The 13,463-nt window shown below is 44.2% G+C and overlaps 1 protein-coding gene across 9 annotated transcripts in view; it reads left to right on the top strand.

The window, feature by feature from the left end:
- Positions 1 to 13,463, top strand: part of LOC137439043 (uncharacterized) — a 330,944-nt gene that overhangs the window by 50,817 nt on the left and 266,664 nt on the right. For all 9 annotated transcript variants that reach the window (XR_010986846.2, XM_068134660.2, XM_068134658.2 and 6 more), the window contains exons 5-6: positions 8,001 to 8,097; positions 9,214 to 9,337. Coding sequence is in view for 8 of the 9 variants with exons in the window: in XM_068134660.2 (XP_067990761.2) it covers positions 8,001 to 8,097; positions 9,214 to 9,337 (221 nt within the window). In the remaining variant the exon portion in view is untranslated. The remainder of the gene's footprint in view (positions 1 to 8,000; positions 8,098 to 9,213; positions 9,338 to 13,463) is intronic.

The following is a 13,463-nucleotide window of genomic DNA, read 5'->3' as shown; positions in this document are numbered from 1 at the left end:
AGTTTAGTTACAGAGGATTTACAAATCCTCTGTAAGCCGACTTTACAAGACAAGACAAATTTACTAGGGCTGATAGGGGTAGATTTAGCGTTCAGGTTAGATGTTAGGGTTATGGTTAGATTTGGGTTAGGGTTACATGTAGGGTTAGGGTTAGTTGTTCGGGTTAGATTTAGGTTTAGGGTTAGAGGTTAGGGTTGGGGTTAGATGTTAAGGTTAGATATTAGGGTTAGTCTTAGGGTTAGATGTTAGGGTTAGATATTAGGGTTAGATATTAGGGTTAGATGTTAGGGTTAGATGTTAGGGTTAGTTGTTAGAGTTAGGGTTGAATCCATTGATTTACTTGAACAAATGGTTATTTCAGGTTTTGGCCTAACCAGTCTGCAGTCAGTGTGGAATAAAAGTTTCACTCGGCGAAAGGTTTGACCGGTCTCGCTCCGGTGCGCAAACGTCACGGTCTGCCTGCAATCATGGTCTGGTGCATGTGGTTCTAATTATCATCACACACCCCTTAGACCGCAGATAAGAGTGCCATTTCTTCAGGTCATGTGACTTGATTAAATAGGCTTGCTCTTTCGTTTCCTTCTAACACCTCGAGGCGATTGCATCAGGCTGAAAGTAATGAAAGCCGAGTTCTACTTGTACTTTGATTAGTACTTATCAGGAATTAGTACTGTACTTATCCGAAATTAGTACTGTACCTATCTGAAATTAGTACTGTACTTATCTGGAATTAGTACTGTACTTATCTGGAATTAGTACTGTACTTATCTGAAATTAGGACTGTACTTATCTGAAATTAGGACTGTACTTATCGGGAATTAGTACTGTACCTATCTGAAATTAGTACTGTACTTTATCTGAAATTAGTACTGTACCTATCTGAAATTAGCACTGTACTTATCTGAAATTAGTACTGTACTTTATCAGAAATTAGTACTGTACCTATCTGAAATTAGTACTGTACTTATCTGAAATTAGTACTGTACTTATCTGAAATTAGTACTGTACCTATTTGAAATTAGTACTGTACTTATCTGAAATTAGTACTGTACTTATCTGGAATTAGTACTGTACCGATCTTAAATTAGTACTGTACTTATCTGAAATTAGTACTGTACCTATCTGAAATTAGTACTGTACTTATCTGAAATTAGTACTGTACTTATCTGGAATTAGTACTGTACCTATCTGAAATTAGTACTGTACTTATCTGAAATTAGTACTGTACCTATCTGAAATTAGTACTGTACTTATCTGAAATTAGTACTGTACTTATCTGGAATTAGTACTGTACCTATCTGAAATTAGTACTGTACTTATCTGAAATTAGTACTGTACTTATCTGGAATTAGTACTGTACCTATCTGAAATTAGTACTGCACCTATCTGGAATTAGTACTGTACCGATCTGAAATTAGTACTGTACTTATCTGAAATTAGTACTGTACTTATCTGGAATTAGTACTGTACTTATCTGAAATTAGCACTGTACTTATCTGAAATTAGTACTGTAACTATCTGAAATTAGTACTGTACTTATCTGAAATTAGTACAGTACTTATCTGAAATTAGTACTGTACTTATCTGAATCTGAAATTAGTACTGTACTTATCTGAAATTAGTACTGTACTCATCTGAAATTAGTACTGTACCCATCTGAAATTAGTACTGTACCTATCTGAAATTAGTACTGTACCTATCTGAAATTAGTACTGTACTTATCTGAAATTAGTACAGTACTTATCTGAAATTAGTACAGTACTTATCTGAAATTAGTACTGTACGTTTCTGAAATTAGTACTGTACTTATCTGAAATTAGTACTGTACTTATCTGAAATTAGTACTGTACTTATCTGGAATTAGTACTGTATTTATCAGAAATTAGTACTGTATTTATCAGAAATTAGTACTGTACTTATCTGAAATTAGTACAGTACTTATCTGAAATTAGTACTGTACTTATCAGAAATTAGTACTGTACTTATCTGAAATACTGTACTTATCTGAAAGTAGTACTGTACTTATCTGAAATTAGTACAGTACTTATCTGAAATGAGTACTGTACTTATCCGAAATTAGTACTGTACTTATCTGAAATTAGTACTGTACTTATCTGAAATTAGTACAGTACTTATCTGAAATTAGTACTGTACTTATCTGAAATTAGTACAGTACTTATCTGAAATTAGTACTGTACTTATCTGAAATTAGTACTGTACTCATCTGAAATTAGTACTGTACATATCTGAAATTAGTACTGTACTTATCTGAAATTAGCACTGTATTTATCTGGAATTAGCACTGTACCTATCTGAAATTAGTACTGTATTTATCTGAAATTAGTACTGTACTTATCTGAAATGAGTACTGTATTTTTCTGAAATGAGTACTGTATTTATCTGAAATTAGTACTGTACTTATCTGAAATTAGTACTGTACTTATCTGAAATTAGTACTGTACCTACCTGAAATTAGTACTGTACTTATCTGAAATGAGTACTGTACTTATCTGAAATTAGTACTGTACCTATCTGAAATGAGTACTGTACTTATCTGAAATTAGGACTGTACTTATCCGGAATTAGTACTGTACTTATCTGAAATTAGTACTGTACTTATCTGAAATTAGTACTGTACTTATCTGAAATTAGTACTGTACTTATCTGAAATTAGTACTGTACTTATCTGAAATTAGGACTGTACTTATCCGAAATTAGTACTGTACTTATCTGAAATTAGTACTGTACTTATCTGAAATTTTCAAGCCACGAGTCACAGAATGGACTAATTTTAAAAGCATCTTTGCCAAAATGTGTTGTTAATTATTGTGTTAGAATCCCATTAACCTCATCGATGGTTCGTTTCAAACTTCCTTTTTGTGTACACGGGGGTGCCACGTCCTCAAGCACATCATTTGGATGACGTATTAATAGTCTAGGAGCCAGTTTTCAAGAGAGGCCGAGAGAATGAGTTTCGTGCAACACCCACTACACAGTTGGTTTGTCATTTCAGGGTGCTTGGGATACATCTGTAGAACAAATCCAGCCCTGATGTACAGTTAAATTGTGGCAGCAACAATAAATGGCAGCCACTTTTCTATTAAGGGGTAGCGTAAAGCTCGAAATTGACGATTTTTTTTTGTATTTTTGTTTTTTCAGCTCTTCCAATAGGGATTCTTCAACATTATAATTAAAAGGATAGTGGGAAGTATGAGGGGATTTTCGTTATGCTGTTCAAGTATGATTAAATCTTTTTTTTTTATTATACCTTTTATTATACCCAAAACACACAAAATCGCTGAAATATGTCGTTTTTGCTTTTCGACTGTAATTATGCAATCTCATCTTTATGTTGTTCAAATGCGGTTATGGTTGTAATATGATATATCTTTATGATCTTTTCAAGAAACAAAATTGGACAATCCTTAAGTAAAGTCAGAAAATATAGATTTCATTTCCCCTTAAATCATCAACCCCACTCCTGTTATGACCAAAAGTCCACAAATAATCTCAGCAAAAATATCTCACCAGGTCAAATCTGGCTGCGTATCCTAACCATTTATATATATATATATATATATATATATATATATATATATATATATATATATATATATATATATATATATATATATATATTGTTACAGATCGCGGTTTAGATGTTATGATGACCGAGCGGTGGTGTATTATCGCGACCTAACAGGATCCCCGACTCACCCGATTCCACCCAAACGTTGGCCGGATCGCACCGCAGCTAGTCAATAGGGAAAAGACAAAGGCGACGAATGCAAAGAGGAAAACGAAGGCAAAGAAAGGTTTGGAAATACTACTGAATTTATTGACTATTTACACACAAGCAAAAAGAAAGCAGTCACGTTTATTTACAAGCACATAAGACGCAGGTGACACAGGGAAAATACTAGCTTACCTACAGTCTTAATTAACCCAGGACAGAACAAACAAAAGACAGACTCACGCGGGGAATGACAGGAATGGCAGGAGGTGGATGGCTGGAGGTGAACGCTTGGTGGAGCCAACGCGGAGCTTGGTGGAGCTTTGGTGGAGGTGAACGCTTGGTGGAGCCAACGCGGAGCTTGGTGGAGCCTTGGTGGAGGTGAACGCTTGGTGGAGCCAACGCGGAGCTTGGTGGAGCCTTGGTGGAGGTGAACGCTTGGTGGAGCCAACGCGGAGCTTGGTGGATTGGTGTGACGGGTTCTCTCTCCTTCCTTAGTCCCACCCAGTCCAACAACTTCCTCTCTTGCTTAGTCCAACTCAAGGCCTTCCTGTCTTCTGATCTCCTCCCTCCTCGACTCCTCACCGCAACCAACGCAACCACTGACCGCCACCACCGACTCCTCACCGCAACCAACTGACCACCGACTCCACTGACTGACTCTTCACGACTCTCTTGGCGACCAACCCTTTGTGACCAACTCCTCTGGCAACCGACTCTTTGTGACCAACTCTTTCTGGCAACCGACTCTTTGTGACCAACTCTTTGTGACCAACTCTCTCTGGCAACCGACTCTCTCTGGCAACCGACTCACTTGCTTCCTGCGTGCACGCCTTTTTATAGCGCCTCCAGCGATTCAGCCGCCGGCGTTTTGGACACGCCCATCGGGGTGCTCACCTCGGCCCTGGTTGGTCGCGTGACCCTCGGGCTCCCCCCTGGATGACGACGGGCGGGCACGCCCCTCTTCCCCTCTATGACGAGGTGGAGACACGCCTTTCTTCCCCGACTCGAGCCTCGTGGTCAATGGCGGTTATTGGAGGGGAGGTAATTGAGAATCGAGGGCTCAGCAATGACGAAAGGGGATGTGATAGGAAATGGAGGTTTTGGGGATGGGAATGAAAGGGGATCTATTCTCTTTCACTGGTGCAATGGAGTACTTCAATTAATGGGAGACACAGCCTTACCCTAAAACACAGAATAAGAGATAACTATCAACAGGGGTATTCTATTACTTGGCTGATGTGTATGCTTGTGGACTAATTATGGGATGCCCTTTCACCTTTACACAGCTCCGGAGGTAGGGGGGCGCAGAATAACCAATAATAATAATAGTACAGCACACAATCAAAAAATATACAGTCCTCATCTCCGCAACAATATATATATATATATCATAACCATATCTGCGTATCATAACCATAGTCATTCACTGAACATTACAATGAAAGAATGAATGAATGATCGTTTTAAGGCCATTTTCCCCGCTAGAGCGGGGGTTAGCCTTGCGGGCCCCATGACAATCATGGTTCCCTGTTTGAGGCAATGTTTTTATGGCCAGATGCACATCCTGACGCCAACCCTTGGTCGCCTCTTACGATGCGCAGGGATACGGTGTACCTATTTAAAGCCGGGGTACACACCGGGATCATTCATCCCAGCAAGCTGGTACTCAATTTGCCGACCTCGGAAGGATGACAGGCTGAGTCAACCCCCCTGGCATTCATTCAGCGATCGACCGGGATTCAAACCCAGGATCCTAGGATCCCAAGCCGGCACCCTAACCGCTAAGCCAACACCAGGCTTCACTGAACATTACAATGTTAACATGTAACTGTTATTTGTTGTATTATTAAAATAAACACACATATTTTGCTACTGAATCATCCTCTAAGTGGTATAAAATCACGAAAATGTCATCATTGATCTTCCTCATCATCACCTTCTGAGTCGCTAGTGGTAGGTTCTTTGTTTGGGTTTTTGCATTGTTCACCTCCCATGCAAGTGCAGGCTTCTGTGCATGGCATGTTATTGTTCTTGCAGGCACATACGTGGCTGCCTTGATATGCAGACACTTTACACTTGCACGCGGTCAGCTCAACTAGTCCAACTGGAGCAGGATCTTTGGTCATGAGGGTGGGCTGGAGAGTTCCATCTTCGATGTTCCATCCATTACCATCTGGCTTTGGTAGTGCTTGGTTGGGGAGCAATGACTTCTTCCAGATGAATGACTCATAGTTAGCTCGATAAATGTGTTGCCTAATACTGTCAGATGTTGGTGGTAGGCATTCACTCTTCTGCCTTTTCTGGCAGAACATCCAATATCTGATTTCGTCCGCCGTGTCCCCTGCTGCCTGAGCTGTTGTGTCCAGGGAGCATATGAACCGTTCTCAAGCACGGACAGTATCCTCTGTCGGTGGGATAATATCTCCCAGTTGTGACGCTTTCTGTTGGTGGTCTTTACCGTCCTGAAGTTTCCTCAAAGCTGTCTTCTTACCAATTCCACTGAAGGCACTCGTCGTGTCACTTCCTGTTAGTGCATGCAATGATGGGAGTGCTTTGCATACTTCTGGACCAATGGCCAAGACTATTTCGTGGATTGGTATGTGTCGTAACTTTTGCTTTATTCCAGTACGAAACCAAACTTTTTGGCATCTCATTGTGGCGTACATGTGTATGCATATGACTGCAACGTCGGTATCTGGTGAGTGCACGATCACCTGTGGGAGGTCATATGACGCATTGTGAGCATGCAGAAGAAGCCTGGTGTCTGCTTCTTCGTGGTCAGACTCCAGAGGTGAGTGTTTAGTCACATGCCCTCTTACGATCAGCTTGCACTCCTTTCCGTTCTTGAAGCCACCACCGAGGACCAGCTGATTGCCTGGTGCTAGTTTTTCTGGTGCAGTTTGGCACCATCGATCACATTGGATGTATCTTGGATGTATCTTGGATGTATCTTGGATGTATCTTGGATGTGTCTTGGATGTATCTTGGATGTATCTTGGATGTATCTTGGATGTATCTTGCCTGTCGGGGCTAAGAGAAAAAATAAATAAATGAAATCCGTCAAAATCTCACATTTACGCCTCGGACACCACCCCCCCTCATAGAAAAGTGGCTGCCATTTATTGTTGCTGCCACAATTCAACTGTACATCAGGGCTGGATTTGTTCTGCAGATGTTCCCCAATCACCTGGAAGTGCCAAACCAGCTGTGCAGTGGGTGTTGCACGAAACCATTTTGAGCAGATTCTGCCTCCTGGACTATAAGGGGGATATTTTATCTACTTGCCCTTGTTAATGTCACCTCATACCCTCATCTATCTGTGCTTCATCAATGACCTCAGGATAATGTGCACCATGTGATTGAAAGAAGTTTTTGATGGGAGTCACATTCAGGTGGGGGTATAAGGCGAGGTCAGGTGAAAAGATTGATTATGTGCACTCTTCTAAAAAAAAAAAAAAAGTATGTTGGAAACAATTGAAACGTTTTTCAAACCGTTGAAATAGCTGTTACAATATTGTGGAAGGCCTTTGATCTAGATTCTAGGCAGTGTAATATCGCTTCGCCAAATAGGGCCCAGGCAATCCTCCCAGCTGCTGCCATGCCGGTGATCGAAGATTGGACTATTAGGACACGACAGGGCATTTCCATTGATGGACCTATACATTTCAGATAGCCTTTTCACTCACTGGTCATTTCACTTCATGGCAAGCTTTAATTAGATGCACTTGCCAGTAGGCATGAGCAGCAGAAGATCCAATGAATGGCCAGAGATGATAAAAGTTTCCAAATCTCAGCTTCTGGTGGAAGAGTTGCCATTATAGAAGCTTACTGTGGAATGTATTATAGCCTGGTGTTGGCTTAGCGGTTAGGGTGCCGGCTTGGGATCCCAGGATCCTGGGTTCGAATCCCGGTCGATCGCTAAATTAACACCAGGGGGGTTGACTCAGCCTGTCATCCTTCCGAGGTCGGCAAATTGAGTATACCAGCTTGCTGGGATGAATGATGCCGGTGTGTACCCCGGCTTAGAATAGGTACACCGTATCCCTGCGCATCATAAGAAGCGACTAAGGGTTGGCGTCAGGAAGGGCATCCGGCCATAAAAAAAACATTGCCTCAAACAGGAAACCATGATTGTCATGGGGCCCGCAAGGCTAACCCCTGCTCTAGCGGGGAAAATGACCTTAAAACGATCATTCATTCATTTCATTTCACTGTGGGATGTATTTTTGATGTTGCTCTTTTTTGTGGGGACTGTGTGAGGCAGGCTTTGATTTGATGCAGCACTTTTGGGATGAAGAGGCGTTCAAAGGTCCCGAGGGCAGTTTCCCTGTGATGGGTCTACCACTGGCTGAGCAGACAAGGTGAGGTCATCAACGGCTTGTGTTTTTTGTGTTAATGGAACAACTTCCACAATAATCTTTATTCAATAAGGTGGTTTTTTTCATGGCCTTTCATCATCTGCACATCATAATTTGATCTGTGAGAGTCCTTCATTCCAATGTATATGCATTACTGCTACTTCGTCCAACGGTGATTGTGTTTTGTTGAGCCCTCTATTTATTATACATTCAGAGAGGTGGGAGAAGGGGGGATAATATATTATTTAAAAAAACTAAAAACGAAGAAAACAGGGTCGATAAGAGAAGGTATAAGGAGTTGAGGAAGAGAAAGGCGGAGTTTGGAAGGATATAAGGGATCGGATAAAGGAGAAAGGAGGGAAGAAGAATGTAATGGTGATACGAAAGGCAGGGATAAGGGAATAAATATTTCTGTTTGTGTTATGTTCAAACAAAGGTACGCGGCGACAATGCCGGGTCTCTCCTCCCTCCTCCCTTCCCTCATTCTACCTCTTCCCCTGCCTCCTCCCACCTTGTCCTCCCTCCTCCCACCTCCAAACACCTCTCCCCCCTCCAGACTCCCACCACACCCCTTCCCATCCCTCCTCCCACACCTTCCCATCCCTCCTCCCACACCTTCCCATCCCTCCTCCCACACCTTCCCATCCCTCCTCCCACACCTTCCCATCCCTCCTCCCACACCTTCCCATCCCTCCTCCCACACCTTCTCCTTCCTCCTCCCATCCCACCGCTTCCCTTTCCTCCAGACTCCCATCCCACCCCTTCCCCTTCCATCTTCCACCCTTCCCCCTACCTCCTCCTGCCGCCCCGCCTATTCCCTTCAGACTCCCACCGCTTCCCCATGACACCTAACCGACGAAAACCCGTGTGGGCCTGGCTGGGTCATGTGTTGCTGGCTGGGTCGTGTGTTTACAAGTTATGAATTGTCAGAACATGACTGTTTAACTGAAAATGACTGTAAAGAGCCGTTGTTGAGCTTGGCAAGCAAAAGGTTTTGGGGATCATTACAATTATTTTTGTTGATGTTTTTTTGTTGATGTTGAAATTTTTGTGATGATGTGACCCTGCTGTCAACTTAAATCACAGCAATTCTTTCTCTTCACATGACTTGTTCTTCAGGAAGGTATTTCCTCGTGGGATGCCAGACGAGTACACGCTTGTGACAGTGTTCAGGTTATCCGAACACACTCGTCAGAACATCTGGTACCTCTGGCAGGTCCTGGACATGTCCGGGATTCCTCAGGTATGTTACGTACTTCTTGTTCCAATTCTCAGGATTGAAGATGTAGTATTGCGACACCTAAATAGTCACTTTTGGAGCACTTTTTTGATGGGACAAAATACCATAAAAATCATCGTGGACATGTATGGGTGTAGTTAACTCTGCCACAGACAGTGGACGCAGGTTATCTTTTCACTCCTGTCTGTCTGTATCTGTCAGTGAGCAGGATATCTCATAAAGTTGTGATGGATTCGGACATAATTTGTTGGACAGGTTGGGTGTGTGACAAGGACGAATTGATTAGGTTTTGGTGAAGATGTGGATCTGGATCCGAATGCGGATCCGATAATTTTGAAGTGATCCTCCATTGAGTGATATGGCCAAAATGATGCTGTATATAGTTTGATATCTCAAAAAGTTGTGGCCGGATTAGGACAAAACTTGGTGGATGGGTTGGTTAGGTGAGAAGAACAAGATGATTAGATTTTGATTTAAGTCCGAATCCAAATCGGGTCTATCGGTGGGATACAAAATGTAAACTCTTCAACCTGGCGGAGCTATGCGCTACACCGAGTGCCGGTCTAGTTTGCTTTTGTTGTGTTTTTCAATTGACCTGCAGCATTAAGAAACCTCTTTGAAAGGAAACTTGCACAAATTATTTTTTTAAATGTCTCAACAAATATCTTGAACTTATAAATCATGAATAGCAGTTTTATCACATATATTGTGAACCGTGGTGTCTGTCCGTGCGTTAGTCTGCCTCCCGTTCATGTGGCAGCATCCCACTCTGCGTTTGAAAAGCTGCTGATTGGTTATTTTGCATTTTTATTTCACTTTTCTTCATGTAATATAGTCAGTCATGTTATTGTCCCTTCCCGTAATCTGTAGAATACAACATGCATTTTAAGGCCATTTTCCCTGCTAGAGCAGGGGTTAGCCTTGCGGTCCCCATGACAATCTTCTCCATTTTGCCCTATTTTCTGCATCTCCCCTTGTTAACCCCCTTGCCCGCATTTCTTCTTCCACCATCTTTAGCCAAGGCTTTCTCGGTCTTCCCCGTCCTCTACTTCCTTCTACATTCATTTCCATCACTCTTCTCAACCAGTCACTTTCATCCTTCCTCAACACATGACCAAACCATCTCAACCTGGTCCTCTTCACAGCATCAATCACAGTGTTGCGAATATGGAATTTGGCCTCCATATCCGCTTGTAAATATTCCCCTATTTTCTCCAATACTCCCCAACTTTCCCCAATCCCCCATTCCCTAGTCCCATTGCATGTAAATAACAATCAGTAGAGCCGACCTACCCCTTATTCCCCCATTAAATGTCGTGCCCAGGTCCACCGCACCACACGTAGACAACTTTCGGACATCTTCCTAGTTATTCTTATTCTATGTCAGTTAAGGCCTCGTCTCCATTAATTATGACTCTTCGTTGCACCAGAATGTGATTATATGGCATCAGTAGTGAGTTTAGGACCTTTCCCATACCTCCTTCCATCTTCTTCCCCAACAATTACAACAACAACAGAATAGATGGCGGCGGAGCGGGGGAGGATGCGTCCTCACACCGGCTCGATTAGCTCCAGACCATGCGCTCCACGGGGTTACCACGAAGGGGCTCCTTGTCAGCTCCTCGTCAAGGGCGGAGCCTGGTAAACCCCCCCCGCACGCACCCAATGAGAAGCAACGTGCCGATTCCACGAGGCGGAGCTAACGAGCCGAGGGCGTGTCACTCCCCGCCGGATATACGCGGCCACGCGCCGGATGTGACGAGAGATGCGCACCCAGCTTGGAGAAGGAAAGCCACCTGCGAGCGCTGAGTCAGATGCGCCCCTAGCTGTGAAAGAACGTTACCACCTCGAGCGCTGTGCAACCTTCCGCATCTTTGGACCGGACCGGACCGGACCGTACTGTACCCTGCCCCGAGCCCAGGAGGACCTGGAGCCATCGATCCTGCCTTTCCTAGCCATCAAACCCCCGTGTGAGTCAGCCGTTGTCCCGTGTGTCTGTCGTCTGTCCGGGGTTAATATAAGAGTGTGTCTAAGTGCCTGTCTTCCTGTAATATACCTCTAGCCCCTGTAATCTAACCTTTTCCGTACGAATATACTTGAGAATCGAAACATTGGTGTCGTATTGTGTTATTGTAATCCAGCCGGGTGTCTTCTTTTTCTTATTGAGCCAGCGTGGCGCGGCTTCGTCAACGTCGAGTATAATCGGTAACTTGTGCAGACGTGGTCATACCAAAACCGCTCGGTAAACTAACATCTAAGCCACGTCTGTAACAATTGGTGTCGAGGAGTGAGATTCGGACCCGGGACTAAATTAGTTAGGCCCAAATTTTGGGAGGGAAAATCGGTTCGGAGCGCGTACTGCGCTCGACAAAATCGAGCCGGAGCGCGGTCCCGCGGTTACTGCGCTCGACGAAATTATAACGGCGAAATTTCGAATTTGTGTTACGAAACTCGAATTTTGAAAGTCGCGCCATGGCGGATCAAGACGGCTGGGGTCCGGTAGGGGAGAGTGAAGCAGGGTCGGTCCAGGACCAAATTGAGGGACATGAGGGACATGAGGAGAGCGAAACAGCGAGGGTAGCAGGCACGCAAAATGGCGCCTCGCAAGAGCGCGCGGTAGCCGAGCCCGCTGTATCAACGGGCTTTAACATGCAGCCGATTGACATACAGGCCCTCATTGCGCAGCTACAGGCAGCTGTACAGATGAGTAGGGGAGCCAAATTGAGCGATTGGGTGAGCGGTTGGGGAACCGGATGGATGCTCAGAGTGAGCAAATGGGGGTAATGAGGGACGAAGCGAGGGGTACCAGTGAGGGGTTAGACAATAATTTTGAGGAGTTAGACAAGAAATTTGGGAAGTTAGACAATAATTTTGAGGAGTTAGACAAGAAATTTGGGAAGTTAGACAATAATTTTGAGGGGTTAGACAACGGGATAAAAGAAGTGAAAAATGGGTTAATGGGGGTAGAAAATAGAATGGCTGCCCAGGAGAATCAGATAGAGGGAGTGAAAAATGGGTTAGAGGGGTTAGAAAACAGTATGGAAGGCAAATTGAGGGACATGAGGGACCAAGCGGAAAGGGAAGTTAAACAAATGGAGCAGCAGTTAGAGGGGGTCAGAATGGGGGTAGAAACCAAACTGGATGCTCACAGGGAGGAAATGGAGCAGATGAGGGTGGCATCTGGGCAGGAGATGCAAGTGATGGGAGAGCAGATCAGAAGAGGAGTGAGTGAGGAGGTCGGAGGAGTGCGCGAGGAGGTGAGGCACTGTAAGGAGCGCATGGAGAAAGAGGTGAGAAAGGGGACTGTAAAGTTACAAGGGGGCATAGAGGACCTGACGCAGGAGGTGGAACAGCTGACGGAGGGACAAAAAGGACTAACGGAGCAGGTTCAAAGGAACACTGCAGTATTAGGAGGTTTAAAAGCGACACAAAACGACATAAAAAACGACTTAATAGCGACAAAGAGGGAATGTCAGATAGTACGTGAGGGACTGACAACGAGGTTGGACGAGGTGATAGAGGTAATGGAGACGAAGGACCGGCAGGTGAGGACGCACATGGAAACGGTCAAGGTAGCCTTGGAGGACGAGCTTGAGGAGACGTACCGGGGAATAAAAGAGGTGAAGCAGAAACTAGAAGAAGTGGAAGAAGGGATGAGCGAAATTAAGAAGCGACGGAGAGGGGATAAGAAAGAGATAAAAGAGGAGATAAAAGAATTGGTCCAAAGTCTGTGTTCGGATCGTGATGATGTGCCCATTAACCGGATGAGGGATTCACAGGTGATGGAGGAGAAGCGAAGAGGAAGAGGACCCGGTGTAAGTGGTGACCAATATGGTCGTGCGTATGATGCGCCAGGGGATTTAAGAAGCTTGGGGGTAGAGATAGACCCGGGTGTTCGTGAAAGGCCGTTGGTGAGGTGTGTGACAGGTCTGGTGTGCGAAAGAGGAGGTGTGCGAGAAAGTCCGACTCTGGGGTGTGTGAGGAAAAAGTGCGTGCCAAGGAGTGAGTGTGCTGGCGAGAGTGAGTCGGTCGTAGCGCGTGTGCGAGGGAGCACGTGGAAGCGCGGTGTGGTGAGTGTTACAGAGGGTGTAACGGGAGAGTGTGCGCGAGAAAGGTATGTGACGGACAG

Source organism: Myxine glutinosa, chromosome 13, assembly GCF_964187855.1.
Source record: "Myxine glutinosa chromosome 13, kmMyxGlut1.1, whole genome shotgun sequence".
NCBI lineage: Eukaryota > Metazoa > Chordata > Myxini > Myxiniformes > Myxinidae > Myxine > Myxine glutinosa.
This window is presented reverse-complemented; position numbering and strand designations above follow the sequence as displayed.